General features: G+C 27.9%; 1 protein-coding gene across 19 annotated transcripts in view; it reads right to left on the reverse strand.

Moving 5' to 3' along the window:
* LOC107451471 (ubiquitin carboxyl-terminal hydrolase-like faf) overlaps positions 1-22,968 on the reverse strand; it is a 94,144-nt gene that overhangs the window by 7,431 nt on the left and 63,745 nt on the right. For 8 of the 19 annotated variants that reach the window (XM_071177159.1, XM_043041811.2, XM_043041812.2 and 5 more), the window contains 10 exons: positions 22,751-22,841; positions 21,774-21,922; positions 21,518-21,688; positions 19,691-19,794; positions 18,783-18,843; positions 17,993-18,161; positions 10,115-10,177; positions 4,743-4,784; positions 2,024-2,077; positions 46-248 (listed from right to left, as the gene is read on the reverse strand). In XM_071177159.1, coding sequence (XP_071033260.1) covers positions 46-248; positions 2,024-2,077; positions 4,743-4,784; positions 10,115-10,177; positions 17,993-18,161; positions 18,783-18,843; positions 19,691-19,794; positions 21,518-21,688; positions 21,774-21,922; positions 22,751-22,841 — 1,107 coding nt within the window. Of the gene's footprint in view, positions 1-45; positions 249-1,974; positions 2,078-4,742; positions 4,785-10,114; positions 10,178-12,113; positions 13,068-17,992; positions 18,162-18,782; positions 18,844-19,690; positions 19,795-21,517; positions 21,689-21,773; positions 21,923-22,750; positions 22,842-22,968 lie in introns of those variants that run through there. The other 11 variants (XM_071177176.1, XM_071177170.1, XM_043041818.2 and 8 more) reach the window with 6 other exon arrangements.

The raw sequence follows: 22,968 nt of genomic DNA on the forward strand, positions 1-22,968 counted from the left end.
GTCAAACAAAAATTATTATTTGAAAAGGAAAAGTTGATAACTTACCCGCTCTAGCTCATCATGTAACCATTCTACCGCATTCACCCACTTGCGTTTTAAATCTCCATTGCTTTGCAACATTTGAGCAGCAGCAGGGCAGGAAATAAATAAGTTAACCATACATTTTATACATTGATAGGCTCTTTTTTGGTGGTGATTTTTGCTTCTCTGAATTGTATCAAACAACCCATCTCTGTCTTCCGGAATACCTATTGAAAATGCAAAGGAAAAAACATACTTACTTTCATGTAAACATAAAGCAGTGATAGTAATAATAGTAAAGTCAAAAGTAAACAAATTAAAAAAGATTTTATACCAAAAAGTCAGAGCAGGGCAATATTGGAATTTTAATATTTTGGTACATCATTAGGAAATATTAAATTACATCAGTAGGAAATATACAATTACTTTATTACAATATATATAACAATATTTTTCAATTAAAAAAATTACATTATTTATACGTTGGTTAATATTTCCGTCACCAAGGTGAAATTTATAAACAACCACAATAATATCCTATTGATAATTATGGTTATCAATCTTGCCGAGGGTAAGAATCATGATATTTTAAAATTTATAATGATAATATTTATGACATTATTGTAATGGATAACCAAAATAATTGACATTGATGTGATATTATCATTGCTAGATAATTGTTACGCATTTTATACTTAAGAGAAGACATAATATTCACAATATATAGCAAGAATACTTCTTAAAATATCATAATGTTGTAAAAAATATAGATATTTCGCTTTACATTGCACAGCTATATACATAGTTCTATAAGCTCATCAACAATGGAAAAATAAGAATTATTCATAAAATAGCAGAAAGTTTTTTTAAAAATAACTAATAAGTATTTTTCTCATTAAAAATCTTGCAAACATACATTACAATCAAATAACATTTTTCACAGAAAAAAAAAAACAATTATACTAAAATATACTAATATTAAAAGAAAATTTCCCAAATTTTTTTTTGACTACAGTTGGTCAGAACATACATAAAAAGAATTTAAACTATTGAAGAAAATTTATTTATTAGTAGAGTCTAAGAATACATAATCCCACAATTAAACAAAACAGAACATCAACTGAAATGAATTTCAACAGCGATTTCCTACATATATACATTGAAGAGTCAACTACAGTGGGGAAAAAATTAATGCTTAAAATTAAAATATTTAGTCACACATTGATATTTTCTTTTAAAATTCCATTTCAATAAACAACTAAAGTTATCAAAATTTAGAATTAGCAATTAAAGGTTTCCTAAACATGCAATTCAATTAAAAAAAATAAAGGGAGGTAAAAACATATATGCTTTAGCTATTTAACTCATTAAGTCAAAAGCAATGATATGCAGCAAATACTTACTTCATTTTAAAGAATTTCCTTCATTTTAAAAATTAAAGAATTCCTTCACTCTTTTAGAATAATTAGAAAATTTGATTTTATTGAGACCCTATAAAATATTTCCTAGAAGAAATTAACTAAGGAAATTATTTTACTAAAATAAATTTTTTAAATTTTGCTAGCACTTAAGAAAACTACCAACTGATTTTCAGACCTTTATTTAGATGCATTTATGTCCAAGTGGTAAATTTTTTTTATAGTCATATTTGTTAAATCAAGACTCAAATATCTTGATACAACAAATTGTTTCTTGATTTAACAAATATCTTGATTTGTTAAATCAAGATATTTGTTAAATCAAGTCCTCAAAGAGAATTCTTTCTTGCAGTAAAGGTTTTATTGATATTCGATTATAAAGTAACTATAACTTATTTGCCCTGAGATTAATTTAGCAACAAAATGGGGAGAAAAAAGAACAATTTTATTAAACACAAAATACAAATATATAGTTATGTATCACCTTAATGTTCTCCCAGGCGAAGGGAAATTAAAGAAGGTATTAATTTATTACCTCATTAGACATCTATAAATTTTGGTTAACTTTATCAAGTGTTTCTTACCAATCTTCGGGTATAAGTCCTTTATGTAAGGCAGGAAAGATAATGGATGTGAGGCTGAAATTTTTTTATGCAACTTGTTAATGATAATTTAATCTTAAGATTTGAAAATAAGAAGCAAAAGAAAAAGAGTGTTTAGAAAAAGGACAAATTTAATTTGAAATAAACAATATACTTCCTCAAATGACTTGAAATTGAATTTACTTTAAATAACAAATTGAAAAAAAAATCAATAAAACAATGATAATTTTTAAAAACTAAGCAAACCACCGTCATCTCAAAATATTTGCAAATGTCTCTTTTGCATCATAAATTTTTTTGATTCTTATATTTAATTATATTTTTTTGGATAAAGTTAAGTATATGTTAATGGCAATATTCTGCACTTAATAAAAAAAAAAAAAAAAAAAAAAAAAAAAAAAAAAAAAAAAAAACAGCTTTTTTTAAAAAGAGAATCAATGCAAAGTTTTGAATGGTCCAATGGTTTGCTGTAGTTTACTGCATATTAATTTCTCAGATCAGCATGATAATTAATGAATTTTCTTTACAAACACCAAGCTTGAACCAATTATTTACTTTCCCCTTTTAATAAATAAGGCAAGTATAAAACAGCAAAGTAAATTATTCTGGTATTTAATATATTTTTGTATAGAGTAAAGCCACTTTTCTCCTATTGATGAACGTACTGTCTTTTAAAAAACAGTTTTTCAATTGTTTACCTTAAAACATAATTTCAATGCTCTATGAAAGATATGCCATCGCATCGGTCAGCAAATGGCACTTAACAGAATATTCAAGATGTATTATCAATTTTTTTCAAGCCAAAAAATGCATGTTAAGATATATTAGCTTTTTTTCTTCTTCCTATTAAGCAGTTCAAATTGTTAGGAAATTGCAGCTTAACAATTTAGGTTCTAGGCGAGATTCAAATAAGCAGACTGCCAAGTCTTGCTTAAATAATACAAAAATAATAGCCAAGCGCTTGCCACAGAATTTTTCTTACTGTTTGAATTTGTTTTTCTGCATAACAAACAAGTTTCTTTTCAAATAGTTCAGACGGGTAGAAATGAATAAAATAAAGCAATCATTGTGAAATTGTCCGATGGGATGTTCATTTAGGTATAATTAACTGAAAAGTGGCAGAACATTTATTTAATTCCTTGTTTGAAATAACACTTTGACACATGAAGTGACGACACTGGTGCATTTCAGTAATTTTTAAAAAACTTATTTTAAGATACTACAGTGAAACCTCCAGGGGAGACCACCTTTATTTACCACTTTTAGAAAGCACAATTTTTATTTCTCATAGACTTTGCGCTGAAGAAAACCTTAAGGAGAGACCATTAAAACCTCTCCCAGCGACCGGGCAAGCATCTGCATCAAATGCAGAAAGGGTCAAATAAGGAAACACGAAAAAATATCAAAATAAAACATATTAACAAAATGAATAAGTAGATTAAAATGTTTTAAAAATATTTGTGTGAAACTCTTATTTAAAGAACTCTCTTTGACGATACAACCTCATGTTGCAGTCAGAGCGCACTAAAGATGATATCAATGATTTACTTCTAGAGTTAAAAGTTAAATTAGAAAGAAAAAAATTTTATTTTTGAAAAACTCAGACAAACCTCTTCTCATCTTTTAAATTTAGCTAATTTTTGTGATATAAAACTAAATGCAAATTTAAACAAACAAAAAAAAACATAATTGTTTACTTATTTAAAATATCTTTAGAATTCGTAATTGGCAAATTTGTTTTTATACTCATAACTACATCAGTTAGGATCATTTTTATGGACACTAAATTTTATTCATCAATAATTCATCTCTATAAGACGCCAACAAAGGGGACATTAAAAAAGATGACACAGACTAAAATTAAATTCGTTTGCGAAAAATCATGTACTTTTGATAACAATTTTGAAATCAATAGAGGTAATTTCTAAAAACAACCAAACTCTATCAAACAACATTTTACTGTGGAACAGAGAGTGGTTGCTCCCGAGAGGTTTCATTGTATTTACAAATATTTAGCTTAATCTTAACTGAAAACTTTTATTCACAATGCTTTATCTTTATATGTCAGATGAAAGTTGTCTTGGAAATAAAATATGAACAAATAAGTGTGCAGAATTCAATTAATTTATCACTTATCACAAAAACAGCAAAATGAAAATAAGCCCGTGAAAATAATTCCAGATTCTCAAATTTAAAATTATCAAAAGTGGCTATGCTTAGAAGTTCATTATAGTAGACTAAGTTCATCGAATTTTGTGCACTATCAACAAATGTATTAATTTATTACTTAAGAATACAATTAAGCAATACTTTTATTGATATTGCCAAAAAGAAATAGCATTTTAAAAGCAATAAGACACCTCAATAAGATACTAATAAAATAAATCATTCAGTTTTCATTCATAATTGGTAAATTTCTTACCAATTATGAATGAAATTTACTTCTGAAAATCATATGAAGAGATGGATTATTTTTAAAAAGAGTGTTTAAAGAAAATATCAAAGCATAAATAATTAAAAATACACCAAATATAAAACATTTTTACAAAAGTAAAAATATAAAATGGATGTTATAAATGAAATTGAAGTGTTAAAATAGCTATGAGGAACAGAGACACATCACGCTAAGAGAAATATGAAAAAAAAAAGATTTACTGCAGGATTTAGAATAGAATATAAAAATAAATGTTTAAACATTTACCGCTTATTAAGTTTGCAATCGACAAGTTTGAATACATTATTCCTAAAAATAAAAAAAATTCAAACAATATCACTGAAAATGCTTACATCAATACAAACTTATATGCAACTATTGGAATAGGTATAACAGTTAAAACAATAAAAACTTTACTGTTAAAAGGTACAAGGTAGATAGAATGGAAATGTTAAAAAAAAAAGAGATTGAATTTTTTTTTGGAAATGATATAATGCACGAAAAAACAGAGTTGAATTCTAGAAAAAAAGATGGACAGATTCAAATATTAAAACAATTCAGTTTGTTTTTCATTACTTAAGAATAATCAGGAAACTAGAAGAAAATTGGAAAAAAAAACATGCCACAATGATGAAAGTAAAAACTAGATGTTTCCTTTCTGAGAAGAAATTGTAATTTTAAGAACAGAAGATATTTAAAACAAAAATTCACAAAATATACAAACATATTTTACACCATGCAAAATAATACTAATTACAGTAATAAAACACAGTAGACTCTTTTTAATTGCATCACAAAAATACTAAAATGCTATAATTATTCAGAAATCTGAATGAACAGAAACATGTATTACTACAGGAAAAAAAAAACATTTAAGGAATAAAGTCTAACTATATAAAAGTATTTAACAAGAAATAAAAGTTCTACTTCAATTATACATGGTTTAATGCAGCGAAATTATTTTCTTCCAATCTTTTGTGTTTTCAAATTAAGGGGTTATATGTACCACTAAACTTTAAAAAAGAAAAATTCAAGTTCACAAGATGAAAATTGAGTTATGTAAGCGAAAGCACCAACTGCAAGAGAGAAAAACGTTTTGGAATATTTTTTTAAATTTCTCTTCAATAAATAAATGTTAATTTTTTTTTTAATTTTAAAGGTAAACATGACCTATAAATAAAAAGGTATTTGACCATTTTAAATTTTCAATTATCCATTTTGACATCATAAATTATTACGGCTCAAAATATCTTATGACCACTTAACTTATGATTCCATTTGCGATGGTATTAACATTGAAGTGGTTTTGCATGCTTATGTCCACCCAAGTGCTGTACTGGTGGAAGCTTTTGCTCTTGGTAGGGCCTCCCAAGCAGGACAGGTCAAAGGTAGACACCAGACAAAGAGGGACACCCTGATCCTCCAGGTTAGAAATCAATACAGATGAATGATTTATATAATATATTTCATAATGAAATATCCATGATTCCAAGTTCAGATTAAAAAGAGTCTACTGTTTATATACATCGGGGAAAAGAATTTCTGCATGCATTAGCATTTGAAACAAATAAAAATTAGGTTGTTACATAAGAAACATCCAACTTAAGTTGTAAGTCTCAATATGATTTAAATACTTTAAATTGAAAGGATTGGGGCAATACAGCAATAAGCCACACTTTATCCACATGTGACATTTTTACGTCAAACTTTTCCAGAATAGTTAGTTACTCTGCAGATTAGCACCACCTGATAATCTGAGAAACATTAACCACTTCCCAGTTTTGACCGAACATCGTTCGGGTACTTGAAAAGGGGCCTTCTCTGTTTTGCCTGAGCGCTGCTCGTGCGACTGATTTTTTTTTACTCTACAGCAATGATTTGCCCGAATTTTTTCTTTCTTTAGTTTACAATGTTTCTAACAGATGGCTCTGGTAATCCAGTAGAGGTATGATTGCAAAAGGTTTTGGCGCTTTTCTTTTACGTGGGAAAAGGCGTGAATTTCGTTTTCACTAGCTTAGTAGAAAAGTCAACTTTAAGTAAAAATGCATTTGTTTTTGCTCTAAATAAAAATTAAAGTCATTTCATAAAATCAATAATTGTAATAGTTTTGACTCTTGCTATGAGTTTATATAATCGATTTTAACAGAAATTTGTTTCTCAAAAATATGCTTATTTTTTTACCCAATTTGCCAGAAAAAAGACTATGTTAAGCGGTTAAAGAAGAAAACTTGAAGTGACTAAGCTACTCGTAACAAGCAACAAGTTTCATGTTGGGCACTGTTCTTGGCAAGTGTCCGTCCTCCCGATGCCCATACTTATAACTTTAAGAAACTCTTACACCTTGAGGTGCATATCTATATTAGCCGGCAAGATTTCTTGACCTTGAAAGTGCAATTAAAGAACGACATATAAAAAAAATATTTAATGAACTTTCACTAGTTAACAGAAACAATACAAGCATTTTACTTCCCACTTGGAAATAATGGCATTTTTTTCAGAAAAAAAACTCTCAAACTATTTCAATGTGTGGTTTAACATATTGCCCCACCTCCTTTAGCTGATAAGACAATAATTAGGTGTAATTACTTAAAATGTGCATGTGAGACATTTATGAAATTATGTAGTTCATAAACATTTCAAATTAATGGTCTGTATTTTTGTTTACATTGAGGCATTATTTGGCTAACCAATTATGTTGATCACTAATGTTTAATCAGCTAAGAACTAATATTTTAAATTTTATACTCATAGAAATGACAGTTCCACTTTCAAAAATACATTCTTTTTACACAAATGCTTTATAATTCAAGCTACTATTGATCAATGTAAATACTTAAATCCTACAAAACAGCAACATGCATGAATGAATACCTACCAATTAACAGAAAAACTCAATGGCAACACTTAGACTTTTCGTCAAACATTTCACTTTTCAAATTAGAAGGGAGAAAAAAAAAACTCATCATGCTTTTGAGTTTGAGGAATTTGAAGAAACAGCAAAAAGAAATTAAATCGATAGAAATAGCTCGAAACTTGAAGAGTCATATCGTGTTTACTAAGGTATCAATTCTTTAAGCATAAAACTGTATGAAAGTGCAAGCATATATTGTTCTACAGGAATATTTTATGTGGATTACCCAATTTCTGTCTATATAAGATGCTCAACCCACTTCTTATAAAATTTAAACGTATACTGTTTAACTCTAAATTAGAAATATTAAGAGGATGGACAGTTACTTGAATTTTTGAATACCAATTCTTTTCATTCATTTGCTTTCTCATTATTTTCTTTCTCAACATTTAAATTGGAATTTTTTTTTAAATAATTATTGTTACATTATTTCTGACACTTTGGAATATAATTTGCACAATAAAAAGGTTTTTCTGAGCTATTAAGTAATCAATGCAGTTTGCTTTCAGACGCTTTATTTACTATGCAATAATAATAGACTTGACTAATGACAAAGATGCAAGTCAATGAATAACTTATTTAAATTAACTCTCTAATGCATCAATATTGTTCAAAATAGGAAAAAGATTTAAACAATCATATTTTCAAAATGGAAGATGATACTACTTTTTCCTGCCTTTAGACAGGACTTAGACTAAATTTGCTACAAGATTAATTTTATTTACATAAATTGAAAAAGGAAATATAAATCATAAGACTATATTTTGGATTAAATTTATAGCAATGTAAAAGCCAATTTTTATAGTTTTTTTTCCCTTTAATACTGCGTAGTTAAGATATACTGTTTTGACTTCTTTACAAATGTAAGTTTCTGTTAGAAAGAAAATATTATTAATATTGGAAAATTAGGTATAGGAAAGAGCATAGAATTTATAAGAGGTTCTAAATGTTGACAATTGAGCCTACAATTAATTTTGATAAATTGGAGGTAGAAGTGCTCATACATCAAGTAACTTTTAAGAATTTGGTAAAATTAAAGTTTCTATATCTAAAGAGAGTTATAAGGTACTTTAAGCTATTTGTGATTAGTTGAAAGCTAAAATTAATTCTAAGGAAATAAAAACAAAGTTCTCCAGTTGAATTAACATACAGTACATAGGCAGGGTATTTTTATTTGGTAGAATCTTCAAAATTATAAATACATATTTTTTTCTCTTGCTTTTAAAATTAATTTTAACCAATCAAAAACACAAATAAAATGTATTATAACCCTACATTTTCCAAATAATAATATCTTAAAACTCTGAATGCTATACTTAACACTTTTCTCACATCACTTTAGTTATTACACTATTTGAAAATTTAGTAAACAAGCTAAAAATGAAGTTATATAGTATCGAACCGTTAACAAGAACTGAAATAATTTTTGCATCTTTTTCATTGTTTTCACCTTAAAAAAAAAAAAAAACTAAACACGTTAAAAAAAATAAACATTTACCTTTAGCAAAAACGAAATACGGAAAATATCAAACATGATATATCGAACATAATTTTGAGGCTTAGTGATGAAGTAATATTTAATAGAAATTTCGAAAAATTAGGTAACTAAATCCCTTTCATAACCCTCATCTGGGTAATTTTTAAGTTGCGTCGCATAACTCTCTTTAGATATAAAAACTCTACACTCTGTTGCAAGTTAAGAAAAAACCATTATCTCAGAGAAAGAGAGTGCTTCTATCAAAGTTTAAGTCAAATGGATGCCAAGCTCCCAGCGCAAACACATATCAACAGAGCCAACTCTTGAAACAACCTTGCACAGCCTTCTTTTTGCTTGCTTTCTTCAATCATGTGGAAGGTGGAAAACAAAACTTATTGAATAATCAATTAACAATATGAATAAAAATATCTAAAAATCATAACAAACGTCTTTCAATTTGCATTGAAAATAACTGATGAAAGAATAATAAATATTGTTTCTTGCAGACTATTTTCTTCTACAGTGAAAACTCTTAATCTCGCATTTTATTTGTTACGGGCATGTTTATTTGTTACTGCCATTTCTAGTGGGCCAATCAAATCAAAATGTTCTTGCAATGTCATAAAGTTGTTTCTTTCTCAAGAACGAATATTCTCCTTATTTTTTGAAATATGTCAGCAAGTCTAGGATTCCAATAAGACTTCAAAACTATAACCCTCTTCTTAATAATTCTGTGATATTTATCATAAAAGATACAAGACAAAAATTAAATTTCTGTTTGAAGTGTTTGAATTTTAAAAGCTTTACTGCAATGGTCTTTTCTCAACTTGCAACAATTGTATTAGTTCATTTAAATTCCAATGTCTCTTTTAACCTCCTCGTACCCATTAAGATCATCCTACAGTACTAATATTATTGTCTCAAAAAATCTTATCACAGATCTCAAATTTATTTTAAATATAACATTATGGATGAAAATTAAAAAACTAAAAAGGAAAGGGACATAAATGTAAACAGCTTCATCAAAAATTTTGCAGAATGATTCTAAATTAAATTTCAAAGAAAATTAGTACTTTTTATAAAAAATTTATCTTAAAATCTATCTTTTCTTTAAATACAAAAACAAAATGTATGTTATCAATAACAATGTTCCATTAATAATTTAAATAAAAAAATACAAAAGAAATTACGATTATCAATAATTATTTAATATTTCAGTACGAAAAATTTATTTGTTATGGATTGACTTACTAGTTTCCAAATTTGAACCTTTATCATTCAATCGCTTGATTAGGTGCACTAAATAGATCATTACTAAGAGAATATAAATGTTAGATTATTAAAATAAATATAAAAATTATGCAACATAAATGTCTTATTATTGCCCATAACCAATATTTATAAAAATAAAGGTTTCCAGGACTAAAATAAGATGGAATAAAACTTGCATTGTGCATTAGAGCGTTAATCTTTTCACAAATTATTTTCAATTTCTATAATGAAAATTGCAACAGATAATTTTTATCAAAATACTATTTTTGAGAATAATATTTTTAAATTAAACCAATATCAATATAAAACATAGCAAACTTACATTCAATAAACTATTTTGAATCATATTTGATAAGTTTAACTTCTTAAAAATTGTAAAATTTTGTGAAATCAAAAATTCAAAAAACTTGGTAAAAAGTAATTTGGAGATTTTATAAATTAAAAATTGTGACACCTGACAGTTAAAATATGCTTAACTTTTAATAAAAATTATGTATAAAAACCTTTAACTCTTATTAGTAGCCAAAATTAAAAGATTTTAAATGCATGGTAATTAAAAATTAATATGGTGATTACAAACGGCTATAATTACAGTACACTCTCGATTTTCCGTGCGTGGATTATCCGGTTTGTGGATTATCCGTGCTCATTTCGGAGTCACACAAAAAATATAAAGAGAAACATTTTCAAGATTAAAAAATTTGATTCATGAAGTTATAACACTACCAAATTTTTGGATAGCAATATTCGTAATTGGATTACAGTGTATGGAATATCAGCAGCATTGTCAAAGGTAAAATCGTCTACGTTATCACGATCGTGGAGAAAGATCATAACGCATGATGAACAATCTTCTTTAGATATTCAAGAAGAATATGATAACAGTATTCTCGAACAAGCAAAAGAAATCTAAGGTTTAGAAATTCTCAATGAAGGAAATTTAGAAGATTGATTTTAAAGTGATGCATGTCAGCCTGGTTTCCTGTATTTGACAGATGAAGACATCATTATGTAGTTAAATCAAATAGTGATGATAGTAACTGATGCAGAAGATGTAGTGAATGATGGAAATACAATTTATGCTTCTCTTCAATCTGTGGAAACTTTATTAGATTATATGGGAGGATTTGACTACGGTGACATTACTGCGGTTCGTAAAGTATGCGTCAATATATGGCGCATTACACATTTTTTAAGCATCGAATGTTGAATGGAAAATTACTAGTTTGATTTTATACAGTGATTTATACAGTAACAGAAATTTGTATATTTTTTGTACTGATATTGATTTTTTCTTTAATAAAAAGGAGTTTTCGGATTATCCGTGTTTTTCTATTGTCCGTGCGACCTGTTCCGGTGATTAACCCGGATAATCGGGAGTGCACTGTATTTAATTAAAAAGAATTTATAAATAAATTTACACGGAATGCAGAAGTTCTTCCATTGTTTTGGGCATGGGAAGCACATACCCCATAAATAGAAATCGCAGGTTGTCAAGTCGAGAGATCTCTGTTTATCGATAAATTATTTTTAATTAAATAGTTATAGCTGTTTGAAATCGCTATATACATTTTGAAATACCCTGTATTATGATTAGAATGCTTTAGGTACATTAGGGCCATGCGATTACACATATATTTCAACATAGATAAGCAGAAAAGAGTTTAGGGGACCACTAACATTTGAAAAACCAGAAAATACATATTTGAAAATGCTGCGATAACTTGTACACATGTATATCTTTACTGTGCGTAGTATGTAAAAACAGTTTTGTAAACCTAGTGCGTGTTCACAGAAATATAGAAATTTTTTAAAGAAAATTATATTTTTGTAGCATATTTTTAAGCATAAAAAAAATGTGAAAACTTTCTAGATGTTTGGTAAGTTATGAGTATTTGCTGGTAGTCAGTGTATGCCGGGAAAAACTTTTTCTATAATGTGTCTGTCAACAGCGTTTTATTGCTTATGATAGTTTTTTTTATTTAATTATTATTTTTTTTTAAATTTGAAAAATCAAAATAGTTTGAATATTTATTATTATCTAGCATCATAAATTGAGATAAACAAAATATATTGGGGATTATAGAGTAACAAAAAGTCCAATTATTAAGGGAGTTTTTAAAATATTTTTTTAAAAATAATTTCATAATATTCAAATAAAACTATTCTTATAAATTGCTAAATATCATTCGCCACAAATTTCTAAAAAAATTTCTTATTAAGAAATAACTACTACATTTTTTTAACTGACAATTCTTTTATTTATAATTAAAAATTATTCAGACATTCTTATTAAGTTTCTTTAAATAGTCTAAGATGTATTAAATTTGCAAAATCTGTGAAACTAAATATGTATCGCACATGAAAAAAAAATAGATATGTAAAATTTAGAAACTGATTACTATTTCATATTCCACAAAAATATATTTTTAATTGCTTCCCAAAACAGTCTTGATTCAAAACCCTTACAGGAAACTATAGTTGCATGATCTTAATTTAACTTAAGATATTTCAATTTTATTTATTTTTTAAATGTGTGCCTGAATTGAAGTGCTACGCAAACAACTAAACTTGGAAGAACATGTTTTAGTTTGTTTTAATATCTGAAAATCAACATTCAAGTAAGTAGAAATTAAAATTCAAAGATTGAGCATTCACAGTTCCTGAAAGAGGCTATGAAAATAAATAATATAACAATGCATCCACATTTTCTCAAAGAGTAAAGAATTTTTAATGAAATACAAAAATTATACATTTATATAATTTATGATTAAAATTATATGATTACATTTTTTAACATAGTATAGAATTTTTAAAGAGTTAAGGAATCAAAAAGGCTCAATAAAAATATCGTGAAATCAGTATTTGTTAAATATGAAACTTCAGAACTATACAAAGTAACAGTGCTTTAATATTTCTTTGTCCACATCCACTACAATTGAAAACAATTTTTTAAAACATTTTCAGTAAAGAATACATTGATAACAAAATTTTAGTTCCCATTATATTTGAGTTCCTACTAATGCTATGGTTCATACTATTTGTTATACATAAAACTTCAGAACTATACAAAGTAACACAGTATTTTAAATTGCTTTGTTCACACACTACAATTGAAAACAACTCTTTAAATATTTCCAGTAAAGAATACATTGATTACAAAACTTTTAAATTGCAAAATTTTAGTTCCAACTAAATTTGAGTTCCTTAAATGCATTCTATTTTTTTATGCCTAAGGGATTTCTTCACTGATTGCTTATTTAATAAAATACAACGAAGCATTCTTATTAATTATTTTTAAAAATAAACTTATGTTTTATTTTTAAAAACATAGAAAGTAAATTAATATAAAAATTTATAAAGGGCTTAAAGTCAGTGAAATGGAAGTTATATACCTATATTTTCTTTCTTCAAAATATATAATTATTTTTTTTTGAATGACAAAAAAAAATTATTTATGGAATTATAAATGTTGCTTGGCTTTCTGCATTTCATTGACACCTATACACTGAAATCGAAAGTCACAACTCTAAAACTTAAAATTTTTATTTCTTAATAATTTAGTAACCACATTCTTTTATGAAATTTAGAAATTATATAAAAATACTGTAAAATATAAATAATTTAGTATTTACGTAAGTTTAAAAAGCATATTAGATTAATTTGAGAGCAAAAGGTTAATATTATATTGAACTAAGTCCCACAGTGAACTGATCGTTAAGACAGATCCCAGCACTCAACCATCACTGGCTGCAGTCAGTGTGCAGGTGGGTGATCACATGGCTCAGTCTGCGTAGGGACCGAGAGTGTGTGGTACAGGTCCTCATTAAACTGTTCTACCGTAAAGTGCTCAACTTTGTGTGCAGGTCCTCGGGCTACTGAAGCGGGGATGCCATCCCTTTTGCAGAGAATCAAAATTGTGATGGCATGTCTTCGGATTATTCTCAGGGATGTTTCCCAGACTGCCGCCATTAGCCCATCGAGCAGCTCTAGTGCGACGTAAATTAACAACTACCAGGGGTCTGTTCAGGCCAAATTTACTACCGTTTAGCAGTACCTTCACAAAATACTTTATCCTTAAATTTTATTTTTGTATACCATAAGAAACGATAAATCCATATTTTTACCACATTTTGTGTTGATTTTTTTAATAAAATTTTAATTTTCACAAATTATGTCTAAATTTTCACAAAATAGATACCTCTCAGATAAACCTAGACAGACCCCTGACTACGACTACTATAATGAACTAAATTATGAAACTATTCACATTTTGGGACTTAGTACAGTATAATTAATTTAAAAAAAAATAAATATGATAAAAATACATCTAACCCATTAATAACAGTTATTGATATTGAAAGAAATGACACTTTTACAATTAGGGTGACCTGGGGTAATTCCTGATCAAAAAATGCAAACATCTATTTTGTGAGAAAACTAATGANGGGTAGGTGGGGGAGAAAAATCCATTCCCTCCTTATTTGTGTAGAGAAAATATGTGTAAAGAGATCATTCAAGTTGAGGGCGGGGAAGTTATCAATCAAGCGTTAGGGCGCGGCATGCTGATGGAGTTATCTTTATTTTTTCTTGTGGGACTGAAAGAATCACGTTAGTGGTTGTCAAAACAACGTTAAGGAAGGGCATATTAATTTCGCCTGGCTTAAGAGGGGGAGGATTGTTATCACTTGACAAGTTGAAAAGAAATCTTTTAAAGAAAATACACAGCTATCCTTTACTAAATGAGGTGAATAAAAGAATTGCATTGGAATTCTAAAACGGCCGAAATATGTCTGTTCTTTATTCATTAATAATGTTTAAATATTACTATGCTTTATTTAATCGTTTAAAAAATAATCTGGCGCAATATTACACCTCGAGACATAATTGACAACACTAACTTAGAAAAAATACAAAAAACCATCGTACTTATTGAAAACGACAATCGACGTCACGATTATCGACACGCCAAACTGTTATTTCTTCTTTTTTTTTTAAAACTTTAATACATAATTTGTCAATTTATCGTGGTCGTCGGGAAAATCAACTAACCATTAGCATCATAGAAAATTTATTATTTATCAAAATTACGCCAAATACGCAGTTATAAAATGCATTAAAGAAGAGGGAATTACTGACTCAACCATCTAAGGAAAAAAAACTTCTGATTTTTAAAATAAGCAAAGTATAAGTCCGTAACACATCACGTAAATAAATTGCAACTAATCATTTAAAAAGCTTTAAAATGACAACAAAAAAAATTAAATTAATGTTACAAGAAACCAGAAAAAAAATTGCTTTTCTCAACGATTTAAATCAAACAAAATATTAAAAAAATGCTTACGTAAAATAAAGATCAATTATTTACCTTACATAGAAATCAAAAACTCCTAATAAAAAATGCGTAGGCACTATAAATATTTTATTTTTTAAACATATCCTTTAAAGAAAGCTGTTTCATTTTCGGTTTCTTATTGAGCAATTTTTCCTTAATCCTATGAAGGGACATGATTTCTTGTTCAGAAATATAGTCTCTTTGTTCCAGTCCTTTAATGGCAATATCTAAATGATTAACTAAATCGTCAGTTGAAATCCTCTCTTCTGCTATTTCTTCTTCACTATCCTGTTTGTTTAAAGCTATGTTTTTGATCTCCTCGTCGGTTAATTGGGACATAGTTGGGGCATCATCGTCGCAGTTTAGTGTTTCTACAACATCTTCTTCATCTAACTTTTCCCTCTCACAATGACTTTTGATGTAGTGCAACAACTCTCTCACACTTTCTTTCTCTTTGTTTGGACGAAAACCCTCAAAGAGGGGCTCATCCTCATCATTACCAAAAAAAAAAATAGTTGCTGGCCAAATGTTATTCCAAGCATTCTTAAGGGTCTTTTGATCAACTTCATCTCACGCTTTTGCTATATTCCATATGGCAGTCTTTATGGAATAAGACTTAACGAAGTCTTGGCCATCATTTAAAGAGGTCAGCATTGACATCAAGAATTGCGTTTTATATTTGCACTTGAAGGATCTCAAGATACCGTTACCCATCGGCTGCAAAATTGAAGTGCAGTTGGGTGGCAAGAACACAACAGAAACATTTGCCCTTTCCATCAATAACGGTATTTTGTGGGCAGAGCAATTATCCAGTATTAAAAGTGGCTTTTTTTCTTCCAAGTCAATCGACTGAAAATGCTTTCTGACTTGCGGCACAAAATCGTTGTCCAACCATTCTTCCATGAGTTGCTGGGTCATCCAGGTTTTTCGGTTAGATCAATAATTTACGGGTAACACTTTAACACCCTTTAGGGCGCGAGGGCGAGCACTTTTACCAATTGTAAACAATTTGCATTTGTGNTTACCCTTTTCTACAGTAAAAAGGTTCCAGGAAATGCCTCATCTACTAGCCAGCTGCATACGAAAGAAGAAGGGGGGAGGGGACTCAGTTGTGCTCTATTGAAAACAAATTACCCTCTTTCCCTGCATTCCAGAAGAGGAGCGTCACTAATGGTCACTCCACGGACTTGGTGGTCTTTTCTGTTTTTTTTTTGAGAGGGGAAGATCAAGAGATGTTTGTTTATTTTGATTGTTAAAAAGTGTCCAGGAAATCGATCCTTCCGGGAAAGGGACGTCCGGATATGGGATGTTACACTATATTCACATTTTGGGACTTAGTACAGTATAATTCATTAAAAAAAAAAATATGATAAAAATACATCTAACCCATTAATAACAGTTATTAATATTGAAAGAAATGACACTTTTACAATTATATATTTAATATATTGCATATTTTAAAATATTTCTTACCACTTTTAAAAACAAATTTAGGAAGACTATTTTAATTGAAGAATCAATTTAGCTGCTTAAAAAGAAATTCTGTTATCTATTATATCATAACACAAGTAAAAATAAATGTAAATAACTAGAGTTCATTAAGTAACTCTTTGCGATAATATGTTGGACACAGTATGACATTATAAATTTGTCATTGCAATCCTATGTCAGGTTTAGCCTGACATAGGATCGCAATCTGTTATTAACTTTTTATGAGAAATTAGTTTTTAACAATTTATTTCTGTTCCAGTAAAAGTGCATTATTTTCTTTTCAAAAATAATAGGTCCAGGCAAGTAAATAAATTTTTTTTTTTAAGAAATGGATCTCAGATAATTACAAAACGCTCCACTTTAACAATTTTCAAATGTTTAAAAATTACATTTTAAGAAATTGCATTATCTCAATTTCTCTAAATAAAAATTTTATTCAATAAATAAATAAAGCATTTATGTTAGCTTAATATTTATACAGTTAAATTTGCTAAATATTAGAAGCTTGCTTTAAACAAAGTAAGTTTTATAATTATTTCCTATAAATTATTAAACCGAAGAAAAAAAAATTTTTTTTTTGCCTATTGCGTCAAAAAATAAATTTGTAGCACCAATTGGTACCATATTTTCTTCAAAAGTGTTTCATTAAACTTGAAAGGAAAATGACTGAGAGTTTAAAATTTCTAAAAACTTTTTTTTTTAAAAAATAGAACGCTAAAGCTTTTTTATTTTTATATTTCAAAATAAATCACGTAAAGTATATACAAAAAAAAATATATGTATCATATTTTTGCAATGCATCTAGGCTAGTTTCATCTAAACACTCAATACGTGAAACGACAAAAAAAATAAATAAATTAAAATTTCAAAAATGTCTTGTCAAACTCGTACTTTTGCTTTTAAATTTAGAAAAAAAGTAATCTTCAATCGTTGCAATAAATATAATAATAAAAACCAATATCTATTAATAAATATCGATTGCAGTTTTATTATTAATCTTCGTGTGACAATAAGATGTGTGTATGTGTTACCTTTCAGAGCATTGTGTATCCTATGATTTTGCCAAGAATCTTCAATCAGAAGCATATGCAATAATAGATCTAAATGGGGTCTAAGCTCGTATGTATATGAATAAGAAACCTGCCACAGCAATTCATTCAGCACCATAGAAGAAAAGTGAGGATTCTCCCACGAACAAAACTAAAAGAAAAATCCATGACACATTTTAGTTATACAGGACAAAAACTTTTTAAGAACTTTCTACTCAGCTATAAAAGGAAACTTAAATATTTTTTTTCACTTTTCAAAAATATTTAAAAAAAAAAGTTTTTATAATAAAAAAACACAAAGTTTAATAAAACTTTTAATTAATTTTGGTGATGATTTAAACACTATAATTTGATAAAGTATCAATACGTAACAATGATTATTAAACTTGTAAATAAAATACCACTTTTTAGCACTAAATGGGCATATTACGTTTTCAAAAATAATGACTCATATGCGAATAACTTATTAATAATTTTAAAAAGTAACAGATTACGGAGATATAAACAAAACCTTTAACTTTTTTCTGCCAGTTCAGTTAATTTTAAAAATTATTTTTAAAAAAATTATTATTTATTATAATAATCGCATAGTGCTTTTAGAAGTCCAGGTTATATATAGTTAATGGATTTTTGTAAAGTTTCAGACATTAAATTTCATGTCTTACTTAAAGACATCTAAAACTCTATCCCCATTTACGAAAATCAGAGTTGAAGGGAAGGATTATATTTAATAAATATTTAAAAAAGAATGAAAGAGTTAAAATTTATATACCTTTAGAAGTCTAAATGTATCTTCTGAAGTATTTGCATCTTCTATGATTTTTTTCAGGTAGCTAAAAGGGAAATCAAGTGCATATATTTATTACAAATTTCATAATTACAATGTTAAAAAAACATTAAGAATATTTAAAATATTTCTACAACTATAACAAAACTAATTTCTTCACCTTTTTTATTAACTAGTTTATATTTTTTACTTTTATATTAACTTCTTACAGGGTGCATAACCAAATCTCTCAACAAAAAATAAGCATCTTTTATGTACTTTTTTAATAACTCAAAAATTTTTTTTGAGCACAGTATGCATTAACAAAGACTTTACATGATCATGATAAAATAACTAGTTTCTGAAAAAGATCATATTAGCGTTTCTGGATTATATTAGCCATAATAAAAATATAAAGAGATTTTTTAGTTCAATATCAGATGGTGGAAAATGAAGCCTGAAATTGAGAATATCTTGCAAAATGCAGTAGAGTTGCACATGAGAGTGCAATAATCTCTCCGAACCCAGCTCAGTAGACGCACATGCGGACTTGCAAATTATTTCATTGAACAAAAAAAATGATTGGTGCTTGTGTATGCTACGGACCAACGGTATTCCGAAATTGATTGTGGATGAATGAATCGTGAAAAGGTTGAACAGAACAATGTGAAAAGCACACGTTAGAATAATACGTGGGGAAGAGATAAAGAAAAAAAATCTAATTTTCGAAAAATAAAACTTAAGCACTTTTTAAAAACACTCAATGAAAAAAGTACCTTTAAGGGCTTTTGAAAAACGAAAAATGAAAATAAGCAACTTAAAGCACTTTTTAAAAATGCTATGCACCATGTCATATATGGTTTAAAGGAATATTCACAGAAATTATTCAACACCATAAAAGTTTTGAAATTTACCATGTATTGTTATAAAGTATTTCAGCCACTTCTGGTTGTATAGGCATTATATAATCTTGATGAACATTATCACCTACAAAAGGATTAGGCAATGGTGCTCCACCCTATAAAGATAAGTGATATTCAAATATATCATTCACGCATAACAATAGTGTAAAATGTACAAAAAAACAACAACAAATGATTTTATGATCCCCATGACAGAATTGCGACTAAATTGATGCAGAGCGATATTAAGTTTTCGTAGAAAGATTTTTCCTTTGGGAAGGGAAACATTTTGGTTTTCCTTTCTACAATATTTTTTGAAAAATGTCTTTTTGCAGATTTTTTTCTCCTAAGATGTCTTTTTTGCGCATCAAAGAGGAAAGAAAAAATCTTAATTTTTCTATTCTCCTTCGGGATTTTAAAAAAGTCCATAATGATTGGCTTCAGCTAGATATTCAAATTAATAATATAAAATAAGAAATCGCGAAAGTTTAAAAGATAGTTTGCTCTAGAAACGATGTTCTTTAATTGTTCTTTTCTTTAAAGAACATCATGCTTTACATGCACTTATTTAAGTCTCTTTTATAAATAGTTCTATTCGTTTGATTTCGCCATCAATTTTTATTTTGCTGTTACTACATAGATTTTACGATTTTTTAATTTACGTACGAATTTCAATTTATTATGGTTTAATTTACTTATGAATTTTAATTTTTTTAATGATTTCAATAATAAACTAACATAATAAAAAAAAAACTAAAAAAAATTAACCAAAATGAGACATAAAATATTACGACAAAAAGAAACAGTTCAAAGCTATTAAAGTAGAAGATTAAAAATCTCTCAACTCAGACAATTGTTTTTTCAATCAATAAGCAAGAACTAAAGCTGTGACATAAGATTATGGAAAACAACAAAACATAACTTGGATGGTTTTGTTTTTCACCTCTTTAAAGAAAAATTTAATTTAACGACTTCGGCCATGATAAGCCACATTTAAAATTGTTCAGGAAAGTGTTTATGGTGAAAAACACAATTTAGGCAACCAGATGTTTCCGGGTATTGTTCTGTTACCTTGAAGAAATTTGCTAAATTTGTAAAATATCTATATTCTGCCAAAAAAAAAAAAAAAAAAAAAAGAAAAAGAAAAAAAAAAAAAAAAAAAAAAAAAGGAATAGCTTTTATAACCGTCGCTAAATAGCAGGCCCGATTTTTGTGTTTACGACTACCAATGTTCAACTCCGTATACTTGCAATTTTGAACCCAATCCAGAAGACAAGGGAACTCCTGGATCAAGTATTTAGAGAAATACTGCCGTTGTGGAACAGTTTCTGTTGGAACTAGCCAGCATTTGCATTACATGGAAGAAAACCACGAAAACCTCCCATGGTTAGCCTGTCGGCAAGAGGAGTTCCTCAATATTAATAATATTAAGGTAAATCGATTAAAGCTTGGAAAAAAAAAACAGTTGGATATTGTCACAAGCCCTACAATAATACTTTCTGTGAATGAGCCACCGGAATCAGTTGACTTTAACGCAAATTGGAAGAACAAATGAAGAATTTCAAATATTATATAGTATTGTAAATACATTGCAAAAATAAGTTTGCTTAAAACAGCAAGATTGTTTATTCTTATTAAATAAAGTAATTGTTTTACATCTTTAAAATTGTGGGGAGAACTATGTATTAAAATGGAAGTCTATAGTATTGTTACTTTCACTAAATGTGATATGTGGTATCTTAACTTAATGCACATTTTCATGAAATACAATGATCATCAATTAGATAGTAGGAACTGTAAATAAAAAAAACATTTAAAAAAAATAAAAGTTTGACTTACATGGGAAGATTGTGTTTTGCAACTAACATCACAGCTTCTTATCAGTAGACTGACCACTTGATATAACTTTCCTAATTCAGCATATTGATATTTTATAGGAGGACCCGGACCTTCGTCTAAAGCAACTTTCATAAATGTAGCAGGAACATTTAATTTAAGAAGCATGGTTCGCTAAAATATTGAAATAAATTAGGGTGCTTCTTTTTTATTTTGAACCAGAAATCACAAAATCAAAAAATCACAACTAAAAGGTTACCTCTGCAACTCCAAGGGAAGCAAACATTGAAAAGAGGCTAAAATATTGAGTGAGGGACCTTCCGTGTTCGGAAACTTCTTTTTTGAGCAAATTTAAAACAGCTACTATTAAGTGATCAGCAAGAGTTGCACTAGCATCAACTGCATAGGCTGTAATGATAAAGAACATATAATTTTTCTCCCAGGCAAACTGCATTGCAGAACTTAATATGTGATACATACATTGATTAAATATAATATAAATTAATTCAACTAACAATTTTCTTATTTGTTAATTTGCACCATTTAATATTGTAGCCTACAATAAAGAGGTAAATACTTTAATAATAATCTGGCAACAATAATTCTTTTAGCTTTTCCACACTTCATTTTGATACATATATTTTTATTTGATTTAAGTTGTATTTAATCAAGCTAGTACATTTAATACAATCTAGTTTACATTTAAAAAAATATAAGAAAATGGCTGTTTAAACTTTTTGGTGCAATATCATTTGCTTTAATCTTTTGAAAAACCTTATTAGTAATTTTATTTACAACTGCATGTTATGTAGAGAAATAATTTACTTACAACATTATACAAAAGAAAACTTGTGATTAACAATAACATTTCTTTTCAAATTATATTTAAGATCCTAAATTATTACAAAATGTTGCCTGCCCCCAACTTCAATTAAAGACCCTGCAAAATTCGGCTTTTCGGGTTTTTTTTTCTTGAATGTATGCAAATTTTCATTAAATTCCATGCAAGTTCTGAAAAAATTTTCATGTGGAGGATTATTTTTCCATTGATAAGAAAATAAAAATTGGTTCAAAGTGGGGGGAAGAAGCAGGTCTTACTTCGGCCTACTAGGTTTAACCTGGATCAACGTAAATAAAAGAATTAAAAATAAACATGTAGCATAATATAATAATTGCAGTGTAATGCATTTTATAACACATAAATAGTATTTTTAGTGTATTTCAAGTAAAACTTACGAAGATTGGCTAAAGCAGGAGGAGTGTAGGGGCCATCTTGCAATGCGAAATGAGCTATAAATACAAGAATACGCATGAACGCAAGGCGGACCTGGAAAAGAGTAAAATGGATATAAGCAACTCATTTTTGTAGCACAAATATAGTAAAAAAAGATATTTGTAAATCATACTGGTGAATATGGTAAATAAAAAATTTTAACATGGAAAAAAACTTTAGT

This window comes from Parasteatoda tepidariorum, chromosome 1, assembly GCF_043381705.1.
Source record: "Parasteatoda tepidariorum isolate YZ-2023 chromosome 1, CAS_Ptep_4.0, whole genome shotgun sequence".
NCBI classification, from domain to species: Eukaryota; Metazoa; Arthropoda; class Arachnida; order Araneae; family Theridiidae; genus Parasteatoda; species Parasteatoda tepidariorum.